We start from the raw sequence: 23,042 nt of genomic DNA on the forward strand, positions 1-23,042 counted from the left end.
TGTTTGTAAATGTTCTTCTCTTATAAGTCTCTGAACCGTAGTTTTTGTCTCACTATTTCCAGGGGTATGTGAAAATTTATGTTCAGGTTCTTAGCCTTTCAGTTGTTGCTTTTGCAGTGACCATTTGCCTTGAGGGGAAAAATAGCCCTAATACTGGGATTTTTTACTTCTCTGAGCTTTCTTCCTCTCTGGATCTGGCTTGGCAATTCCTCATTGTCTTGGGAGCTCCTGATGTCTTCAAATATTGTTTTTTTTTTTTTTTTTTTTTTTGCGGTACGCGGGCCTCTCACTGCTGTGGCCTCTCCCGTTGCGGAGCACAGGCTCCGGACGCGCAGGCCTAGCGGCCATGGCTCACGGGCTTAGTTGCTCCGCGGCATGTGGGATCTTCCCGGACCAGGGCACGAACCCGTGTCTCCTGCATCGGCAGGCGGATTCTCAACCACTGCGCCACCAGGGAAGCCCCAAATATTGTTTTTATATTTTGTCCATTTTTTTCTAATTCCTAATGGGAGCACAGTGGGGTTGGGCTCTGTAAGTTTTGCTGAACAGCTGAGTGCATTTATTCAGCCAGTATTTATTGAATGGCAAATAGGTGCCAGGTGCTAGGGTATAGCAGTGTACAAAGCAGAGAAAAGTCTCTGCTCATGATGGTGACATTCTAGAGGTGGTATGAAATGAGCATACACTGAAATGCATAATATTTTAGATGTCTAACTTTCTATGGAGAAAATAATGTGGTAAATAAGGATAGAGGGAGTTCTGGGCTGTTACCTGTTTTAAGTAAAATAGTTTCTGGAAGCTGTCTTTGATAAGGTGACCTCTGAAGAGAGACCTGAGGGGAAAGAGCCATGTGGATACTGGGGGGAGACCATGTGGCTGGCAGAGGGAACAGCAAGTAGTCACAGATGCGTGGGGGGTGTCAAAACAAAGTATGGCTGGAACAGACATGAGGTTGGTAGATTAGATCTGAGAGGTAGAGGATGGAGCAGATTGTGTAGAGTGCTATATGAGTTTGGACTGTATTGGAGCTGAGTTGAGCCATTGGATTGTTTTGAGCAGAGAGACATGATCTGCTTAGTACTCACATTGATCCCGTTAAAACCTGGGTTGAGAATAAATCCTGGGTTGTGAGGGTAGATACAGAGAAACCATTGAGGAGGTTCTTTCAGTGACCCTGATGAGAGAGAGAGAGAGATACTGTTTCAGATCATGGTGGTAGCAGTTAAGTAGCAAGAATTGATCAGATTCTAGATATATTTTGAAGGAACAGCTGAGTGGATTTGCTTGACGTTTGGATTTGGGCATGCAGGAAAGAGAGGAGTCAAGGATGGCTGAAACTTTTGGCCTGACTGACTGGAAGAGTGGGGAGTTGCCATTGACTGAGACTGGGAAGTTTGCTCAAGGATCGAGTAGCAGGGTGCGATGGGAAGAAGATCAGGGGGTTGTTGTTGGCCCTCTTAAATTTTAGATGTTTATTACCCATAGGAGAGGAGATAACAAGACATCAGTTGGACATATGAGGCTGCCAAATGGTCTTAGCTGAAGATACACATTTGTGAGTCAGCAGTATTTAGTTAGTATTAAAAACCATGAGATTGAATGTCCACTTAGTATGGACAAAGAAGAGACACAAATACTGGGATTGGGGCACTTCAACTTTTTTAAGTCCTGGGGATGAGGGGACTTCAATAAACAAGGGTAGAGAAATAGGCTAATGGCTGAAGAGTGAGGTAGAGTCAATGATTTTTTGTTTTTTGAAGAAAAAAACGCTTTTAGTGTATTTGCATGCTGATGGGAGTAACCCAGTAGAAGGTATGCTATGGTGATGCAGGGACATAGATGGTTGGGAACAATTCACAGAAAAGAAGTGAAATTCAAAGAGCTTATATACCCTTTTCAACAAAGGAAAGAGGGCTTGGACTCCAGGGGACGATACTTTGTGGGGAAGTGACTAGGAAATATGTGGGAGAACAAATGGAAGATAAGGGTTATTTTAGTAAAGTTTGGTGTGTGCAGACTCATCTTGGGGCCAGCTCTCCATCTTCAGTGACAAGGGTTGCTCTTCTCACCCTAGCACTGGAGTGGTGGGATATTTATACCACTTTGACAATGGTAAATTTATGCCCTGCTTTCAGGTAGATAATGGGAAAGCAGAGGACTCTTCCTATATCTGTTGATTCTTAATTGCCTTCAGTTTTAAATAACCCTTATGCCAAAGTGGCATATTTTGGGGTGGCATATACTGATCCCCTTCAGTATAAATAAATGATTGACTACCATACACTGAAACTACATGAATTATTGCTCTTTTTGCTGTGATTTAATTTTCAGACAGTAAAAACAACTCTTTGAATTCTATGTAAACAAATATATGACATTAGTTGATGTAAATATGACATAAAAATGCAAACTTTATTTCAAGTAAAAATTGTTTTGATATTGACTTCTGTATATAGTTCAAGCTGTAAATCAAGGAAAACTGAAGTAATTACCTACCCATAGTTGGGAATTCCTACATGAACTAGATACTGCTCTTAATATTCCTTAGGATTTCTAAGAAATATTTATGGAAGCTGAGTTTAGGTATATATCTTCATTTTAAGGATTATACATTTTAGGCTACATGATGCTTTATTTAGGCTTAATCCTTCAAAATTATGGTATTTATAAGGGAAATTACTAATTTTTATGCCTGTGTATGAAATGTGTGTTTGTGTTTCCTAAAAAGCAAAACCAGTACTTTCTTTATGATAATTTACTATCTCTAAAAGTTTTCAGTAATTTTGTTTTTTAAATAGTGTTGAAATCATATTTTCAAATAATATTAATCACTTGTCATTTAGATCTGTTGATCAGCACATGGTACTAATGAAGTTAAAGTCATGAGTGTTGTTCCCGTGTAAACCAGTAAGTTTTCCTCATTTTTTTCTGGGTGCCAGTCTCATCCTGGAAAAATAATGAAATTAACATTAATTGGGTGCCTAGTCTAAGCTGGTCACTGTTGGGTACTTAAATGGAATAGCTTCTTTAATCATCTAATGTCCCTGTGAGATAGGTGGTGTTATACTGAGAAGTTACTTGCAAAACCATAAATTTAGTAAGTGGCAGAGTCAGAATTTGTTCCCAAGTTGGCCCAACTCCAAGGATTTGTATTGTGATCAATTGTGGGTCAGTAAAAACCACTTTTTACCTAGCATTTAAAAATAAAACAGAGATTATTTAGCCTCCTGTTAGTGAATTGTTCCTTTTCTTCTTGGTTAAGTGTCATCCTTAATCAGTATCTCCTTGGACTCTTATCACTTCCTTTAATTAACTTTTATTTTATATTCTGATTAGGAATTTGATAAATTTCCATGTTATGGGAAGAAGAGAAATTGTATAAGGAAGGGACTGCTTAGGATATTATGGAGTGGAACTAGAGGTACAAGGTTGAATGGCATTAGATTTGCTCCAGATTCTGTACCTAAGGGATAGGTTATTTTCATGGAAGAATTGGCAGGAATTCTTTGATCAAACAAGCCAAAGGACTATAAAGTTGAAAACTCTAAAAATGTAAATAATATTTTAAACCTCATTTTAAATATGGAGATCTCACAAAACTGTATTAAATACTTGTTTAATAGATATATAATGGTTTCAAATATTACAGTGCATCCTGTATAGGTGCTGCTCACGGATTGGCCAGTAAGACAAATGTGGGTCCTATCTTCAGGGAGCTTATAGTCTAGTGTTTATATATAACTCCTGATACCAAAAGTTATTATAGTTCCCCCCCCATTTATTTTTTCCTCTGATTATAAAAATAAATGATTCTCATTTTAGAAAATTTATAGAATCAGAAAATATGTAAAGATAAAATAAAATTTTATAAGCCCACAACTCAGAGATAGACTTTCAGAAACATTTTAATTTAGTTCCTTTTTTCTCAATGTAAATTTATTAGCACAGATGGAACATATGTCTCATGAGAAAAAAAGTTTACTTATTTGCTGTATCTCATTTTTAATTTTCAGAGTCTTTTCTCTTTTTGTCTGAGGATTGTGTATATTATTCTTTTTATCTTCTGTGAATCACATTATGGATTTATTTACCAAATCTATAATTTTTCTGTTTTCTAACCCATGAAATTCTGCTTGAACACAATTTTTTTCCTCATAATTTACTCAGACTTACCTTTTTTTGTTGTTGTTGTTGGTACGTGGGCCTCTCACTGTTGCGGCCTCTCCCGTTGCGGAGCACAGGCTCCGGACGCGCAGGCTCAGCGGCCACGGCTCACGGGCCCAGCCGCTCCGCGGCACGTGGGATCTTCCCGGACCGGGAGACGAGCCCGTGTCCCCTGCATCGGCAGGCGGACTCTCAACCACTGCGCCAGGGAAGCCCCAGACTTGCTTTTTAAAAAATTTCCCCAACCTCTTGGGTTAAATGTTTGATTCATTTATTTTTTGTTTTTGTTGCTTCCTAATGAAAGCCTTTTAAAGGAGGAATTTCTTCTCATTAGGATATAAACAGTCCTTTGGGAAGTCACATTCCTGTCCTGGTTTGTACTGCCAAAAACCTTTTTATCTCATGCAGCTTCTGTGAATTGTAGGAATCAAAGGTTAATGTTTTATTGTTCTAGTCACATTTTTTTATTTCTCTCAAACAGAAGTTTTGAATCAGTGAATCATCTCTTTAGCTTTTACCTCATCAGGCAGTCTTTGCAATTTATTCAGTGCCTTACCTGCAGTCTTTTGAAAATGATTTTACCCCCTTTGAGTCTTCAGATTCTAAATTCTGTCCTTGCTCTATAATAGACACCACAGCTGTTGCATACATCACAGTTGTCTTCTCAATAGAGGTTGTAATACACTGTATCCTAGAACCAGAAGATTTTAGAAATTGTATAATTTTGGCCTAGGTGGAAACTGAGGCTCAGAGGAGAAATACCCTGAGGTACCTAGAATACTAAAAGAATGTACTTCTGCCCATAGGTTTTAGCAGAGCTTTGATTTAAAAGCAGGGATCTAGGACTTCCCTGGTGGTGTAGTGGTTAAGAATCCGCCTGCCAATGCAGGGGACGCGGGTTTGATCCCTGGTCCAGGAATATCCCACATCCCTCGGAGCAGCTAAGCCCGTGTGTCACAACTACTGAGCCTGTGCTCTAGAGCCCGAGAGCCACAGCTGCTTAAGCCCACGTGCCTAGAGCCCGTGCTCCACAACAAGAGAAGCCACCGCAACGAGAAGCCCACGCACCGCAACGAAGAGTGTCTCCCGCTCGCTGCAACTAGAGAAAGCCCACGTTCAGCAATGAAGACCCAGAGCAGCCAAAAAAAAAAATAAAGTAGGGATCTAGCTCTCTTCCATTTTACCAGTGCGGGCCTGATCTTTATTTCTGTGAGAAGGATTTCAAATAATAAATTCACATAACTCAGGTAATTTAGATATTCAAATATTAAATAAATAAAAATTCATTCAGTAAAAAGGTTGTAGAGAAACTGTTTATTATGATCTAAGTGCTGTTGTAGAAAGATGAATTTGGCGGTGGTATTTAGTTGTAACTTGAGGTAGGAAGGTACTGTGAGGAGGCAACAAAGCAATCTTCAAACTGCTTGGTGTGGGAGCTAGGAAAAATGAAGAAGGTCTGAGTCTGAGATATGAGTAAGGAAGAAGTAAGTACTAGGGCTTGATATGAAAAAAGCAGAAGAGTCACAGGTGATGTGAAGGCATCAAGTGTTTATGACTGGGCCAAGAGAGTAATTAATTTTATTTTAGGGAGATAGTTTTTAGTTTTTTTTTAGTTTTGTTTTTTTGTTTTTAAATTCATGTGGTGTTGCAGAATGGATGATAGTATTTTTCCAAGAAGTTGAAGTTTTGAGGGGTGTGTTTCATGTTATATATATATATGCATTCAATTGTAGCTGAAAGTCAACTCTTAGGTTTAGTTAAAACTTTGTTTTTCTTGCATTGTTTTAATTTTCCGTACATTATATAGATTTTGTGCCATTTCCATTGGAAGGAAATTGTAAAGGTGCTTTCCAGTTTTGGCAGTTATGAATAGAGCTGCTATAAACATCTGTGTGCAGATTTTTGCGGACAGAATCTGTGTGGACATACGTTTTTCGCTCCTTTGAGTATCATATACTAAGGAGCACAGTTGCTGGATTGTATGGTAAAAGTATGTTTAATTTTGTAAAAAACCACCAAACTGTCTTCCAAAGTGGCTGTACCATTTTCATTCCCACCAACAAACAATGAGTTTCTGTTGCTCCATATCCTCAGCAGCACTTGATGTTATCAGTGTTCTAGATTTTGGCCATTCTAATAGGTGTGTAGTCGTATCTCATTCTTGCTTTAATTTGCATTTCTCCAGTGACGTAGGATGTGGAGCATCTTCTTATATCCTTTGCCATTTGTATATCTTCTTCAGTAAGGTGTCTGTTAAGATCTTTAGTATTTGTTTCCTTTTCATGTTCAGCGTTTTCTCTAGAGTTTACAATATGCATTAACTTACTCTCTACCTTCAAATAATATACTGCTTCATGTATAGGTTAAGAATCTTTTAGAAGTATACTTATATTTCTCCTTTCTTGTCGTCTGTGATCTTGCTGTCATTGGTTTTACTTTCATATGTGTTATAAATACCTTATTATTTTTGCTTTAGATAGTTATCTTTTAAAGAATTTTCAGAATGAGATAAAACAGTCTTTTGCATTTAACAACAGTCTTGATTTTGGCACTCTTCAATTTTTTTGTGTCATTTCAAATTTCCAGCTGGTATCATTTTCCTTCTGCTGGAAGAACTTACTTTAACATTTCTTATGGTAAAAGTCTGCGGGCAGCAAATACTCTCAGCTTTCATTTGTCTGCAGAAGTCGCTACTTTGTTTTTATTTATGAAATAGATTAGAGTTTTCATTGTTAGGCTAGGAGTTAGAATTTAAAAGCATATAGTGGTTTGGCAATTAACACATTTAGTTTTCCTTCAAACGTCAATTGGCTCCTAGTAGCCAGGTGGATTTGTCATATATGTTTGGTATAGTCATATAAAACAATTATAAAGATGGTTATACTTGCTTTTGATAAAGTGCAAGTTGTTTAAAATATATTTTAAAGAAGGCACTTATTGTATGATAGTTATTCCCTTTGTTTCCAACTCCTTTCCCTAGAGTTTTTATGGATGGTATTTACAGCAGCATTTGTTATACTCTTGGGTATAGTTATTCCTATACCACAGAAAGATTGTCAATATAAATTACTTGTAGAGAGGACTTGTGTGAAAGAAATAGGAAAAAAACAAGTAATTTTCTTATTTTTCTTACCTTGGTTTGTTGGCTGGGTTTAGGATCATTAACTTTTATTATGTTCATGACCAAATTATAAAGTTTTCCTGTTATTTACTGAACACTTATCTAAAAGTCATTTATTTCATATGCTAATGTTTAACATCCGATTTTGTAGGTTAGATAACTGGTGGCAGTACATATTTGTGTCTTGTGGGTGATCTCTCTGGTAATGATATACTTCTTAATTCTTTATGATATTGACAAGACAAATTCTGATGCTGACACTAGCTTAGGGACCTTGGGCAGGTTACTTAACTTATGCTAACCTCAATTTCCTTGTTTGAGATACTCATCTCCCAGAGTTATGAGAATTAAATGAGGCTGTATGCATAAATTATGCAACATATAATTAACGTTCACAAAATGGTGGTTCTTAATTATCATGTTTTCACTTTTTTGTTTCTTTGTAAAATTACACACAGTTACAGCTTTATACTGAGATCTATTCTTTAGAAATTAATAATTCAAGAGCTTTATAATTAGATTATATCTGCTTCTAAAAGTAATTTGATTGGCTAACAGTAGAAGACATCTGTGAACTAATAGAAAGCAAAACATAAGCTGGAAGACAGAATAGAGGAGGGAGATAAGACAAAAGCAGTTATCAAATTTTGAACACAAAATTAATTTTTTATTTTGATGGGCCATTCTTTCTTGTTTCTTTGTGTGTCTCATAATTTTTTGTTGAAATTTGGACATTCTGAATATTGTAATGTGGAAACTCTGGAAATTCTGTTCTTTTCCCTACTCTTGAGTTTGTAGTTGCTATTCTGTGTTGTTATTGCTGTTTGCTTAGTAGCTTTTCTAAATTTTATTCTGTATTCTGTTTTTTTTTGCGGTACGCGGGCCTCTCACTGTTGTGGCCTCTCCCTTTGCGGGGCACAGGCTCCGGGCGCGCAGGCTCAGCAGCCATGGCTCACGGGCCCAGCCACTCCGCAGCATGTGGCATCTTCCCGGACCGGGGCATGAACCCGTGTCCCCTGCATCGGCAGGCAGACTCTCAACCACTGCGCACCAGGGAAGCCCTATTCTGTATTCTGTATAAGATCTGTATTCTCTGCCACTTTTGGCCATTGAAGGCTTTGTTCTGTTAGTTTGATGGGCAGCGGATGTTTTGACAGAGTTATCTTAAATGCCTGGAGCCAAGGTAAGGAAAAAAAGGAAAAGAAAATGCTCTTCCCCATCTTTTGCTCTGTGCTGGAGACTTCTTCAGTGTTTGGTCAGGCTGTTTACATCTCTGCTTTAGCTTTTACTTCCTACTTCTGTAGAGCCTGAAGGTCAGCTACAAATGAAAGCTTAGGGACTTTGTAGATCTTTTCTGAATGTGCGACCTGCACTGGGCATACGTGTGGCTTTCTGGATTACCCAGTCTACTTGAGAGCTTTTGAAAGACCTTATACCCACATTTATCTCCTTTATCTCCTTTCCCCACGTCTTCCTTCCCAGGCTTCCAGGTCTGTCTACTGCTTGCCCCAAGTGTTGGCTTGCCCCAGGTGCTGCAGCTAATACATGTGCCTTTAAATGCTTTCAGCAAAAGTGTTCTAGCTCTAGGGACGTTCTGAGTTGAGTGAAGCAAAGAAAATTCTTTGTGTCTCTCCTTGAGGGAGCTGCCATTCAGGTTCAGACCAACAACTACAATTCTTTGAGAATAAGGTCCCTAGTGCTTCCTTTGGAACTAGCAACCCTCACCCCCAGTGCAGGCTGGCGTCCTCATGACTGTTGCCAATCTGAGGGATTGAAGGGGTGGGACTTGCCCCACAAAACAGTAGCTTCTTCCTCACCAAGTCTTCCCTTGGTTGTTGTACATTTTTGACTTGATTCCAGAAATCTTCAGAAGTTTATTCTGCCAGTTTTTGCTAGATCATTAGTTTTTTAGGGAGGACATAGCTGCCCACTGTGGTGTTTTTTGGTGACATCACTCCCATTCTTTTTCAAAGGAAGATGATGTAATTGATTTCACTTGAAAATAGTTAGAAACTGGAAGTGGAAATACATATAAGCCTGATTTTAACAACTAAAAATTTTGTGTAGTGTACTTAGCCCCTTGCTTAGACAATAACATGTCTCCCTAATTTTACCTGTGAAACCTTACATATTTTTAAAGTGGTAATAGAAGAAAAAAATAATGCAACCAAGGGGTATGAACAAGAATGAGGAAACATTTTCTTTGGCTTTGTGGTCATCTCTGGAACTTTAAAAAAGTTATATGACATTAAGAGCAATTCATTGCTAAAAGAGAAAAGTAGAGTATGGTAGAAACTCTTTGGCTTACAACCTGATGGTGGACCATGAATTTGTGAAGCCCTCCTGCCAGCCTACTTACCTCCCTTCTGTCCTCTCATCCTGCCATCTTCACATTCCGTGTTAAATATTGAATAATTTGCATGGGTTTGTCAGTGTGCTTGTGATGTAGATATGGTTGATAGTTAGAAATGGTCCTTAGCCTTACAAAGCTTACTGAAAAGTGGGGGATGGAAAGAAATCTGTAAATATCTAGGATATCCTGAAATGACTGCTGTGACGTGGATGGGTTGTAATGTGAGTTCAGAGAAAGGCAGTGTTTGTAGTTACTAGGAAGACTTTCTGGATTAAGTGGTATCTAAACTGATATTTGGAGGTTTAATGGAAGTTAAAATTAGGGGTTGGGAGAGAACCCTATTTCATGCATAGGGAGTAACATTATAAAGAGTTTTAGATGAAGTGAGAGATGGCATTGTGGAAATGTTTTTTATGACAGTAGCTAGGGAATGGAAAGTAGAGGAAGCTGAATGTGGGGTGTTGAACTGGGGCTTTATAAGCAATGTTACCTAGTTTAGAGTTTATCCACAGATTTGCAAAGATTTGCAAAGAAATCCAACTGGTTAATAATTATCCAGTTTGATTTAGTCTAATGTACACTGAATTATTCCATATGATCCTAACTAATAATCTAAGATTTCAAAATAAAGATATTTAAAACTCTGTACTTAAAAACTAAAAGATGGGCTTCCCTGGTGGCGCAGTGGTTGAGAGTCCGGCTGCCGATGCAGGGGACGCGGGTTCGTGCCCCGGTCCAGGAAGGTCCCACATGCCGTGGAGCGGCTGGGCCCGTGAGCCATGGCTGCTGAGCCTGTGCGTCCGGAGCCTGTGCTCCGCAACGGGAGAGGCCACAACAGTGAGAGGCCCGCATACCGCAAAAACAAACAAACAAACAAACAAAAAACCAAAAAAAACCTAAAAGATACTTAAATTGCTAGTAATTATAAACCTTAGTACTTTCAGAAGATAATACATTTCCAGGTCAGCATTTTATATTCTAAATTTTTATACAGTAATTTTTATGCTTTTATGTAAATAAAACTTAGTTCATTAAAAAGACTCATCTATATTTATTTTATTCAGTTATGACAGATTCTTGAGTAGGAAGGGCCATTGTGGACCGCTTTTCTTGAATGCCAGTACCATTTAGAATTTTAAGGAGAAGGCCTGGAGGAAAAGAAAACCCTTAACTGTGCAAATAGAGTGTCATATTGACACATTCAGATTTACAGGAAGTCTCAATTGATTTATAAATCTCATTTGTACTATGGTAACAGTGATTTTAGGTTTTTTGTTTTTGTTTTTTTTTGGTTTAGCTTTCTAGCCTGTCATGTCACTTTCTTTGCTTTTTGCTATTTAAAATGTTTTCCTGTGAGTTTTCTTTTTTAGTGTTTATTGCTAATTTTCCTGTAATTGAGCCTTCAAAGTCTTAGACATTCTTACTGAAATAATTTATTTAAATAACTTTAAATAAATTGGTTGTTTTTCTTTATTGTGATTTACTCCCTCTTGATGTTTCATTTCTTACCTACAGAAATCATTTTGTCTTTCCTCATTTTACCCATACACTGTTCTCAAAGCACTAATTTCTTCATAGAGCTACTATGACACGTCCCATCTCTATTTTTTAAGTTTATACTCTTGACTTCATAGCAAGTTGTTTCGGTACATTTTCTAGTCTAGATTAGAATCCTGGATCTGCCACTTACTCATGTGTGGCTTTGGTTATGTTACTTAACCTCATTTAGATTCAGTTTCCTTCTCTGAAGACAACTATGCCTTTTCCTCATAGGGTTGTTAGGGAATTGTTTAAATAATAAAGACTGACTGTTTCTACTTTTTCTTGTATGCTTTAGTTGATAAATATTGAACTGTTCATTACAAGTGAAGAATAAATATTTCCCTAATCTTGGAATGAGAGTTCTGTAAGCAGTTAGCCTCCTTAATACTAATGTATTAAAAATTATAATAGGGGTTAGAAAGACCATCCAAAAACATAGGTCCACTCTGTTATAACATTTATAATAAATATTTTTACAGCTTCTGGCAGTGAAATCAGGGGGCCATAACTGCTCTTTTGTAATTAAATGATGTATAGAAAGGGGCATTGTTTTTTTAACTGTGAAAGATAGAGCCTTAGGCTTTACATAATAGCTTGATTGTTAGAATTACACGTTATAATTGCTAATTCCTTTAAAAGCAGACTATTTTTTGTTACCACTGAGCCCATTTCTGTTATTTACACATTTGATAATGGTTCTTGGGTGGACCAGATTCTACGTAAGCATTTACAACTCATTAAGGAGATTAGTCTAAAAAATTCTTCAATGTTCTCCCATTTTCGTGTATACTAATTCTTACAGAGATTTATTGAGTCTTATAGACTTAAACTTTGGTATCTACTTCTTTTAGTTCAGTCAGTAAGTTGTCATTGTTTTTCAAACCTGTTTATTTCTCTGTGGTTCACTTCTGGAGAACCTCTTCTAAGTTACTAATCATGGGTTTACAAGTTTCAGAGTAGTGACCCGAGTCAACTGGATATATAAATATGAAAAAGTAAGCAATTCTTGGTGAGACCATGACATGGTGAAAATGATGCTTGAGTTGGTTTTGCTAGATCTACAAGTAATATCGAAGAGAGTACACGATCTACAATAATTTAGCTTTTCCTGGAAACATAAAGTACCATAAAACTGGCTGTTTTATGGTACTTTATATGTATGTGATCAGATGACTACAATTTTTAGCTCAAAGTTGGGGTAAGAGAACTGGTAATAGCTAACGTTAACTCCTTAACTGAATGCTAACTTATATGCCTGACTTTGTTACTAAGTGCTTATAACCCAATTACTTTATTTATTTAATCTTTACAACAACCCTATTAGATAGGAATTTTTATTCCCATATTGTAGATGAAGTGACAGGCTTAGAGAAGTAGCGTCATTAATGTGAGTGGTGCAGCTAAAATCGGAATCCAGGAAGTCTGAATTCAGAGCCAATCTCTTAACCATTCTCATAGCTGTTTTTGTTAATAAACCAGAAATAGTAGGAGGAGTTGAAGAAGTCATTTCACACATAGAAGTAAAACCAACCTTTAACCAGAGAGACTATCTAGGTCAGTAAAAGGTCGGAAGTTAGCATAAGGGCTAGTTTCTTATAAAGTTGAATTTTGGAGCTGTTATAGAGAAAATATATGTACAGAGTATAATATTTTCCAATTTGAGAATATTTTTGTTTTGTTTTGTTTTGCGGTACGCGGGCCTCTCACTGTTGTGGCCTCTCCTGTTGCGGAGCACAGGCGCTGGACGCGCAGGCTCAGCGGCCATGGCTCACGGGCCCAGCCGCTCCGCGGCATGTGGGATCTTCCCGGACCTGGGCACGAACCCATGTCCCCTGCATCGGCAGGCGGACTCTCAACCACTGCGCCACCAGCGAAGCCCATTGTTTTTAAATTCTTAAATTCTAGAAGACTTTTAAAATATTCGCTTCTTTGTCATTAGTTGCTGTGAGAATTAAGTTATTTACTATATGTAAAGCACTTAGAATAATGCTAAATGGCATGTGAGGTTAGGTGGTGGTATTATTATTACCATTATTTTCAAATTTATATTATACAATGTGCTCATCCATCCATATTAATGAACACTTTTCATTGATGGAAAATTAATTTGACTTCTTGAATCTAATCTCTAGCCCCTGTCTGAACCTAATTGTATTTTCCTTCGCTTCCTCTTTCTCAACTACTCACTATTTATATCTTCTTTTATACTTTATGTAATTTATAAGCCAAATGCAACCTTTCTTGGAATAAAGTAGAACATACGAAAATACATATATAGATCTTTATTTCTAGAATTTAGCTGTGTTAGTGCATGGACTTTTTCTTGTCCACAGATATATTTCTAGTTCTTAGAACAGTAAGTTCTAGTCTTTAATAAATAAAATATTTGTTGAATGAATGAATGAATGACTTCACATTTGTCATGCATTTTGTATATGCCTATTTTCTGCCTAAATTTTCCATTCTCTAGATCAAAAGGATATCCAGTTTGTTAATGTTCTTCCTTATGAATGGTACTTATTACTAAATAAACTAATTCCTGTGAGATTTGATCAATAGAGAATAGGAGTATCATTTTATCTTTTATTCCATGTTTATTTGTCTATTGCTATGGTAAAGTAGCATTTGGGAGGAGGAGTACTACTTTTGACTCACTTGGCATAATGCCACAAGTCAAATATGCTGCCGTGAAATCAGCTTTCTTTCCCACTTCACATGTTTTTTTTTTAAAAAATACTACTAGATACTAGGTATTTCTCTTGTAAACATTTTAAACATTAATTCTGTTATTTCAACATTTACTGTAAGTTTGCTAATATAATTTCATGTTTCTTCATATTCTATACATGGAGATTAGACCCATCTATTCTTTTTCAGTTACATCTATTTTGTTTGTCAGTCTAGTAATAAAAAAGAAAATGAATTTTCATGTCTTAAAATTTATCCTTAGTGATCTCTGCATCTTCTCGTATTTTTCACTTTTCAAAGCCAAAACCTTTTTAAGGGAATTTGTCCAGAATCCCACCTCTTAGTCATTTGCTCTATTTTACTCTATTTTCCTAGATTTGAAATCACCTTTTCAAATTGAAAAAAAAAATTAGACTTCTCTTTGCTAGTTTTAATTCTTACAGCACCTTTCACTTATCTGTAGTGAAATTTTTATCAAAATTAGTTTCAGGCTAGAAGACTTGAAATTTTTTAGAGTAGCTAATACTTTCTTGCTAGCTAAATATTTGTTTTGTTGTTATGTGTAACCTCTCACATTATCATTGGTGATTTGTTTCTGTTTATTTTTAGCTGGTTGGTGGAGAATTTGACTTGGAGATGAACTTTATTATCCAGGATGCTGAGAGTATAACATGCATGACAGAGCTTTTGGAACACTGTGATGTCACATGTCAAGCAGAAATATGGAGCATGTTTACAGCCATCCTACGAAAAAGTGTTCGGAATTTACAGACTAGTACAGAAGTTGGGCTAATTGAGCAAGTATTGATGAAAATGAGTGCTGTAGATGACATGATAGCAGGTATGGGATTATCTGACAGGAAAGTATAATTTAAATGTTTATAAAGATTCATATACTTCTCTTTATATTCTATAGGTTATATAGTTTTGTTGAAGCTACCTTGTTTTAAAATAGATAAGTAGAAATGTATGGGAAATTTGCCTTTTATGTTAAGGGGAAACCTGAAGAATGAAAGATGACTTCTGTATTAGACAAAAATAATTACTATTTTGGTTTTCCAGGTTTTAGAAAATCTCAGTAATGTGGAATAAGTGCTATGAAATCTATCAGAAAAAATAAATAGTACCTTTCTATGTAGAACTTAATTAAACCTTTATATAATTAAAATATCACAATACATATTACATTTCTATAAAATTAGCACTTTATTAAAAGTTCTCTGAACTCCATGTTCTCCAATCTGACATATATGGTACTATGACAGGAGGTGCTAAAAGCCTTTGGACAAGCAGCCTGTAGTTTTTGGAAGTGTCGATTTTACTTTGATATTTTTTTGGAGGAACTTTTGTACTAAAATAAATGCAGATATATTGTTAATTAGAACTTACTATTTGCATGAAATTTCAAGATAAAAATAATAATTTGGTGTTTGTTATGTGTTATTTCAAATAATAATTTTCATACCTGTAATTCTTCACTGTCAATCCTTTACCCACCTGCAAGTCCATTCCCCTGTGGTTAGATGCCCTTCAGTAGAAATGTTTTGAAAGATGGTCCTAGAGCAAGAGTTATTCCCAGAAAATAAGGAGTTTGAATTGTTGATTCTCTTAAGCCATGAATCTTCCGTATAACTTCCTTCTGACATGAAAAGGTTTCATAATTCTAAAAGTGCTAGTATAATTCCTCACAATATCTGGTCATATCTGATCCTTAAAAATAGTTCAACACCAGAAAATCTTCTATAATATTTTGATCTATGCATAATTAATTTTAATACCAGTAGAACAAAACATTAAACAAGAAAAAAATGGAATGAAGAATAAAGATCAGTGCTTTTTAAATTTAAGCAATATTTTGAAAGTTTTGTTTTTCTTATAGAGTATATTAAAATCATTTTTAATTGCTTTCGAGGTGGCATCTATCTCTATTTAGAATGATTTAGTATTCTCTATATTAGTTACTAATGGTTAACTTCATGAAAAATGAGAATCAAAATTAAAACATCTTTTTGATGAAAATATGGTACCATCTGCAAATTTTAGCATTAACAGGAATTTATCTGTACAAACTTATATGTACACGTGTTGTATAGAACATCATGTGATCTTTGAATCCTCATATCTGGATTTAAGCCCTTAAAATTCTTTTTCTTTTCTTTCTTTCTTTTTTTTTTGTAAATAAAGTACACTTTATAGAATGCACTTTAGAAAATGAGCCACAATTACGACCATACTAGCTTACTGTACATAATTCATGAGCACTGAGAAGTAAGCTGATAGTAAGCGTGATAGTACCACAAAGCTTTTCACATTTTCTGTTATACAAAGCTTCTTAATTCCCTTATCCTTTATTCTCATTAATGATCATGTGGATAACACAAAATTTTCACTTTTTGTTATTTAAGTGATGAACAAGTGTTAGAAAAATACCTCTACTTTACTTTTCCGTAGAGAAATTAAAATTTAGATAACATACTAATGAAGCACCAGTAACCACCAAAACACTACTAAGTTTTCACTCTGAGTGTTTTGTAGCATGCTAAGTTCAAAGAGGTTCTTTTCATTTTTTTTTTTGTTGTTGTTCTTCTCATTTAATAATATGAAGATATCATATTAGAAGGTGGTTAAACATGTATAGTAAATTGATAAGAGAATTTCATAGTCTTAGTATTTTTTCTCCTTTAAAAATCTGGTACAGAAAAGACCTGTTTTATAGACATTTTAAAATTTTAAAATAAAATTAAAAACTGAGGTGGTTGGTTATCTTATCTGTATAATAAATAAGAAATCTTAATAATTATGTAATTAAATACAAATTTAAAGATCACTTTTTGTGACATACATAGGAGATGAGATAAAGGTTTGGAAATAGAATTCTTTTAAAATGGTATTTGTAAGCATACCTTTAAGAAATCTTCTATGAAGGTTTTGCCATTGCAGCTAATTGCTTAAAAATGCTTTATATTAACTTAGGATTTTAAAGTGCTTGTTTTTTATCTAGAATTTTTTCTTAGAAACATATTCTGACTAATATGTAGTAACTACGAACATTTTTATTACTTGAATGATGAATGGTCTTTCATTAAAATATATCTCTTTAAAATGGCATATCCACAGTCACAAGTTTATCGTAGAGATTGCTTATTTATAATGGTGTTAAGTAAGAATAAGTCAATTCTTTATTGATGAAAATAAGCATATTAGATTTCTAATTTGAAATACATACATAATAAATATTTTTAAAGTCTCAAAGTTCAGCTAACTAATCTATGATATTGGATAATGTATAGTACATGTCAATAATTTCAACTTATCCTAACCTAACCTATTTTATTAATTGATGATAAATTGTTTATAATGTATATGTGTATTTATTGTAATAACTTGCGTAGTATCTTTAATTCTTAGGACGTGTTTTAGAAATTGAGAAAATGAAGTATAAATATTTAGATGTTTAATTTCTTGCAAAAAATGATTGATAGAGGTACTATTACAATGTCTAGAGATGAGAAAGTAATCAGAGACAAGAGATTAAATGTATAATTTTTTTCTTATTATCTGCTGAACTCGTGTGTCTCTTATATGAACATAAACACATTATCATAATGGATATCACTAGTCAGATGTTCAAATGGTACTTCTATTTAGAGACTAGTAAGTAAGAGTGAGGGCCCTGGAGCCATACTGCCTAGGTTTGAATTTTGACTGCCACTTAGTAGAGTGTGTTCTTGGGCAGTGTGATTAAGTTATCTATGCTTCACTTTCCTCATTTTTAGAAGGGGATAATAATAATACTTACCTCATAGGCATGTTATGAGGATTTGTGAAGTTAATGCATGTAAACCACTTGGAATCATGCCAGGCAAGGAGTGAGTGCCCAAAATTGTTGCTAATGGGCCAAGGACTATTTCAAGAATGTATTTTATTAAGAGTAGATAATTCTAAAAGAAAATGTGGTCAACCATCACTTTTTCATTTGAAAATAACAAATTTGCAATGTTAAATCATTGTGCCATTGCATTTTTTTGCCTGCTTTTCCCAGCATATAGCAGATTTGTGTGTGTGTGTGTGTGTGTGCACGCGTATGTGTGTGTATTCTGGGAATTTATAAAATCCATTTTATATAATTTTTCAAAGAGAACTTAATTGAAATGGTAATTCGGATGGGAAAAAAGTCCTAAAATTCAAATATAATTTTTTGCTTATCTGATGAATTAAAAATTGTTAATTAGAACGGCTATTCATGAGGACATTTAGCTATAATACATATCCATATATATGTAGAAATGACAAGATAACTTTTGCTCTTTCAAAAAGTATATTTACCTTGACAGATGGCAACTCATGACTAGAGTTCAGAATAACTTTATTTTCCTTTGAAGATCTTCTAGTTGATATGTTGGGGGTTCTTGCCAGCTACAGCATCACTGTCAAGGAGTTGAAGCTTTTGTTCAGCATGCTTCGAGGAGAAAGTGGAATCTGGGTAAGCCGTGGTCAGAGGGAAAAGTATTCAATATCAGTGCATTAATACTTAATGTTCAACAGTTCGTCTCTAGAGAGCTATAAACTTGAATTTGTAATGGAAATTGTTCCTCCTAAAGAGTTTATTAAATGATTTAAAATTAATTTTCTTTCAAGTTAGAAAACATTCTGGTGGTTAAGGTGATATATTAGGTATTTTTGTTAAATTTGTACAGTGACATTTCTTTTTCTTGTTTCCTTAGCCAAGACATGCAGTAAAATTATTATCAGTTCTTAATCAGATGCCACAAAGACATGGTCCTGATACTTTTTTCAATTTCCCTGGTTGTAGTGCTGCGGTAAGTTTTAAATACATGTTTGTTTTTATTTCTTTTAAGTCAACTCTGTGAAGGTATAATTTACATACAGTAAAATTCCCCAATTTAAAAAGTACAGTTTGTTGAGTTTTGAATAGTCCTGTAACCACCACGACAGTCATGACTTAGAACAATTCTATCACCCACCAAAATTCCCTTGTTTCTCTTTGAAGCCTGTTCCCTCTCCCTAGGCTGTCCCTTGCAACCTTTGATTTATTTTGTTTGTATAATTCTATATTTTCTAGAGTTTCATATAAATAAAATCATATAGTATGTAGTCTTTTCCACCAGGCTTCTTTTACTTACCGTAATGCTTTTGAGATTATCCATGTTGTAGTTTATCAGTCATCTATTCCTTTTTATTCTGAGTAGTATTACATTTTATGGATATACCGCAGTTTATCCATTCACTAGTTGATGGACTTTTGGGTTTTCAGTTTTTGGTTATTGTAAATAAAACTGCTAGGTCTTGAATAAAGGTCTTCTGCAGGTTTGTATTTTTATCTCTTGAGTAAATACGAAACAGTGAGATTGCTAGTTTTTATGTTAAGTATGTATTTCATTTCATGATAAACATGCAAATTGCTTTTTCTGTAGTGGAAAATTTTGCATCCCCATCAGCAGTGTATAAAAATACCAGTTGATCTGCATCCCGGACATTGTGTCTTTTTAATTTGAAGCATGTAAATGGTTATGTAATGGCACCTCATTGTAGTTTTAATTTTGTATTGCCCTTATGACTGATGTTGAACATTTTTCATGTGTTTATTAGCCATTCTTAAATCTTTTGTGATGTTTGTGTTCAAATCTTTGGTTCACTTAAAAAAATGTGATTATTTGTCTTGTTATCTTAAGAATTCATTATATATTTAGGGTGCAAGTTAATTTGGAATTGTCTTTGTCAAACATTTTCTCCCAGTCTGATGCTTGTCTTTTTATTTTCTTAACAATATTTCTTGAAGTATAAAAGATTTTAATTTAGATGGAGTTCAATTAAAATTTTCTCTCTTTTATGACACATGCTTTTGTAATCTAAGAAATTGGTATAAACCAAGGTCACAGGATTTTTTTCTCTTATGCATTCTACTGAAAGTTGTGTTGTTTTACCTCTTATGTTTAGATCTGTGATCTCTTTTGTATAAATTTTTAAAATATGATGTGAGGGAAGGTTGGAGGTTAAGTTTTGTTTGTTTAACATATGACTATCAAATTGTTTCAAAGCCATTTGTTGAAGAGACAGTTCTTTTCACTTTGGATTGTGTTGGCACCTTTCTTGAAAACTATCTGGCCATGTTTGTGTGGATCTAGTTCTGAGTATTCCAATTCATGGGACACAATATATCTCTCCCTTTATTTCATTTTCTTTCATGTTTCAGTGTTTTGCAGTTTTCAGCATGTCAGTCTTAAATATCTTTTGTTAAATTAATTCACAAATATTACATATTGCTTTATGCTAGTATATAAAAATGCAAATTTTTGGGTATATTGACCTTATATCCTGAGACCTTGCTAAACTCACTTACTTGTCCTAGCAGTTTTTTTTAGTAGATGCCTTTTTATTTCATTTTGTACCTTATTGCACTGGCTAGGACCTTCAATTAGTAACTGTAACAGTCTTGATGACTTATTCTCAGTCTTGGGGAAAGCATTAAGTATTTCACCATTAAGTATACTATTAGTGTTAGGTTTTAAGATATATCCTTTGTCAGACTGAAGAAATTCCTTTCTGTTCCTATTTACTGGGTTTTTTTTTTTTTTCATCATCAGTAAGTTATATCAGTGTTGAATTTTATCAGATGCTTTTTCTGATTTTATTGAAATGATCATATAGTTTTTCTTCTTAATCTTTATTAATGTGATGAATTACAGTGACTGATATTTCAGTGTTAAATCACCTTTGCATTCCTGGGATAAAAACTACTTGATCGCAGTGTAATAACCTTTTCATACAACACTGGATTTGATTTGCTAACATATTGCTAAGAAGCTTTGCACTTATTTCTATGAGTGATTTGATGATCTATTTTTCTTTTCCTGTGATATCTTTCTCCAGTTTTGATGTTAGGGTAATTCCTCATAAAATGAGTTGGGAAGTATTTGTTTCTCCCTATTGAGTTTGTGTAGAATTGATAATACTTACTCTTGAATGTATGCTAGAATTCACTGTTGAAGCCATTTGGGTCTGGAGTTTTGTTTGTGGGAAGGTTTTAAACTACAAACTTAATTTCTGTAGTAGATATAGGGAAATTTTCTATTTGTTTTGAGTAAGCATTGGTAGTGTGTGTCTTTCAAGTAATTGTCCAGTTAATCTAAGTTGTTGAATATATGGGCATAAAGTTGTTAATCATATCCCCTATTATCCTTTTAATGTCTATAGGATATGTAGTGATGCCTCCTCTTTCATTCTTGTTACTGTATTTTTTCCAGTCAGTCTAGCTGGAAGTTTATCCATTTTGTTCTTTTCAACTAGCTTTCTCAGTAAGCTTGATTTCATCATTTTAATATACATGGTAGCATTGTAGAGCATATGTGTAATTTTTGGCTAGAAGAACCAGTTTTGATTTCTGAATCCTCTAGTTCATTACTGTAGAGGACTAGTCCTTAGTATTTCTTAGCTTACTTTAATGTAAAATATTAGCATTTTATAATGGAATAGGGTTATTGTGAGCCTGTAATGAAATAATATACTATTTAAGCACTATATAAGTTGTAAAATATAATGTAAATATTTATTGCTCTTTGGTTATTACAAGTACTTAAATGTCCTTTCAATCTCCCATTTCATCAACTATTATCCTAATTTTATATTTTTTCGTGACTATTTTGTTACTAATCTTTTTTTTTTTTTTTTTTTTTTTTTTCTTCGGTATGCAGGCCTCTCACTGTTGTGGCCTCTCCCGTTGTGGAGCACAGGCTCCGGACATGCAGGTCCAGTGGCCATGGCTTACGGGCCTAGCCGCTCCGTGGCATGTGGGATCCTCCCAGACCGGGGCACGAACCCGCGTCCCCTGCATCGGCAGGTGGACTCTCAACCACTGTGCCACCAGGGAAGCCCTGTTACTAATCTTTTAAGTTACAGCTTCCACCAATTGTGAAACAAAAATAGGAAAGTTAAAAAAAACCAAAACACTTTCAAGATGGAAGCAAATCATTTTACATATCAGTTGGTTAGTGTAGAACATATATAATATGTATGTATATTGTGGTACTTAGCAGAAAAAACACTGTCACTGTCCCTAAGGGGATGAGGGTTCTTTTAGATGTAATAGTTCTACTTATACACATATGTATTTCTAATACATTTTACAGAGCTGTTGACCTGACATCTGATAGATTTCAGTCTAAGGTATGGGGAAGAAGAGCAAAGTGTTTTGACTGAAACATAAGCAAGTTGCTGTTTTATATATATAGAATTAACAAAGTTTAATTAAAACAGAATTAATAACTCAGTTTTAATAAATTGCCTGAATTGCCTCAGTAAAATGCCAGGGGCTTCCCTGGTGGCGCAGTGGTTGAGAGTCCGCCTGCCGATGCAGGGGACGCGGGTTCGTGCCCCGGTCCGGGAAGATCCCACATGCCGCGGAACGGCTGGGCCCGTGAGCCATGGCCGCTGAGCCTGCGCGTCCGGAGCCTGTGCTCCGCAACGGGAGAGGCCACAGCAGTGAGAGGCCCGCGTACGGAAAAAAAAAAAAAAAAAAAAAAAAAAAAAGATGGCAGTTAATCCTGTTTTTAGCCATATGGTCACCCAGTTACCTATTGGTATGCAATGCATTTTACACACACAGAGATAATTTTATTTATATGTTATTAGTAGTGTATGTTTGAATTGTTTTTGCTCAGGGGATATTGGTGGACTTATATTATCTCTTCCACCTTTCCTGGTTTTTCCTGCATCACTCGTTTCCATAAAGGGTAGTTTGAATCAAGAGTATATTCTTTGTTGAGGAGGAAGCAGGGAAAGAACTAGAATTTTTATAACTATTATTTCATTCGAGTCATACAAGCTATATAAGATAAATGATATTATTGTTGTTACATCAGTTGAGAAAACTAAGTAAGCCTCTACAGTATAACATCGTTCAGAGTCTTAAAGTAGAGTCACAAACTGAACCGAAATATGCCTGACCTTAAGTCCAGTGTTTCATTTAACAGCGGATTGACTAATTTTCAGACATGTTACTTCTGCTATTGAACTGCTGAAAAATTCAGATAGGAGTTGATTTTAAAACCCTTACCATTACAGTGTTTTTGATAATCTGCTTCTGGATGAGCATGAACCAGTGGCATCTTAGTAACAAGAGGGTACATACTGTTTGGACCACTGCTCATAGCAGTG

General features: G+C 35.1%; 1 protein-coding gene across 8 annotated transcripts in view; it reads left to right on the forward strand.

Annotated features, from left to right (window-relative positions):
* NBEA (neurobeachin) overlaps positions 1-23,042 on the forward strand; it is a 594,993-nt gene that overhangs the window by 48,980 nt on the left and 522,971 nt on the right. For all 8 annotated transcript variants that reach the window (XM_059042292.2, XM_067016556.1, XM_067016558.1 and 5 more), the window contains exons 2-4: positions 14,478-14,709; positions 18,251-18,351; positions 18,593-18,688. In XM_059042292.2, the coding sequence (XP_058898275.1) occupies positions 14,478-14,709; positions 18,251-18,351; positions 18,593-18,688 (429 nt within the window). The remainder of the gene's footprint in view (positions 1-14,477; positions 14,710-18,250; positions 18,352-18,592; positions 18,689-23,042) is intronic.

The sequence above is a fragment of the Kogia breviceps genome, chromosome 16 (genome assembly GCF_026419965.1).
Source record: "Kogia breviceps isolate mKogBre1 chromosome 16, mKogBre1 haplotype 1, whole genome shotgun sequence".
In the NCBI taxonomy this organism is placed as follows: Eukaryota; Metazoa; Chordata; class Mammalia; order Artiodactyla; family Physeteridae; genus Kogia; species Kogia breviceps.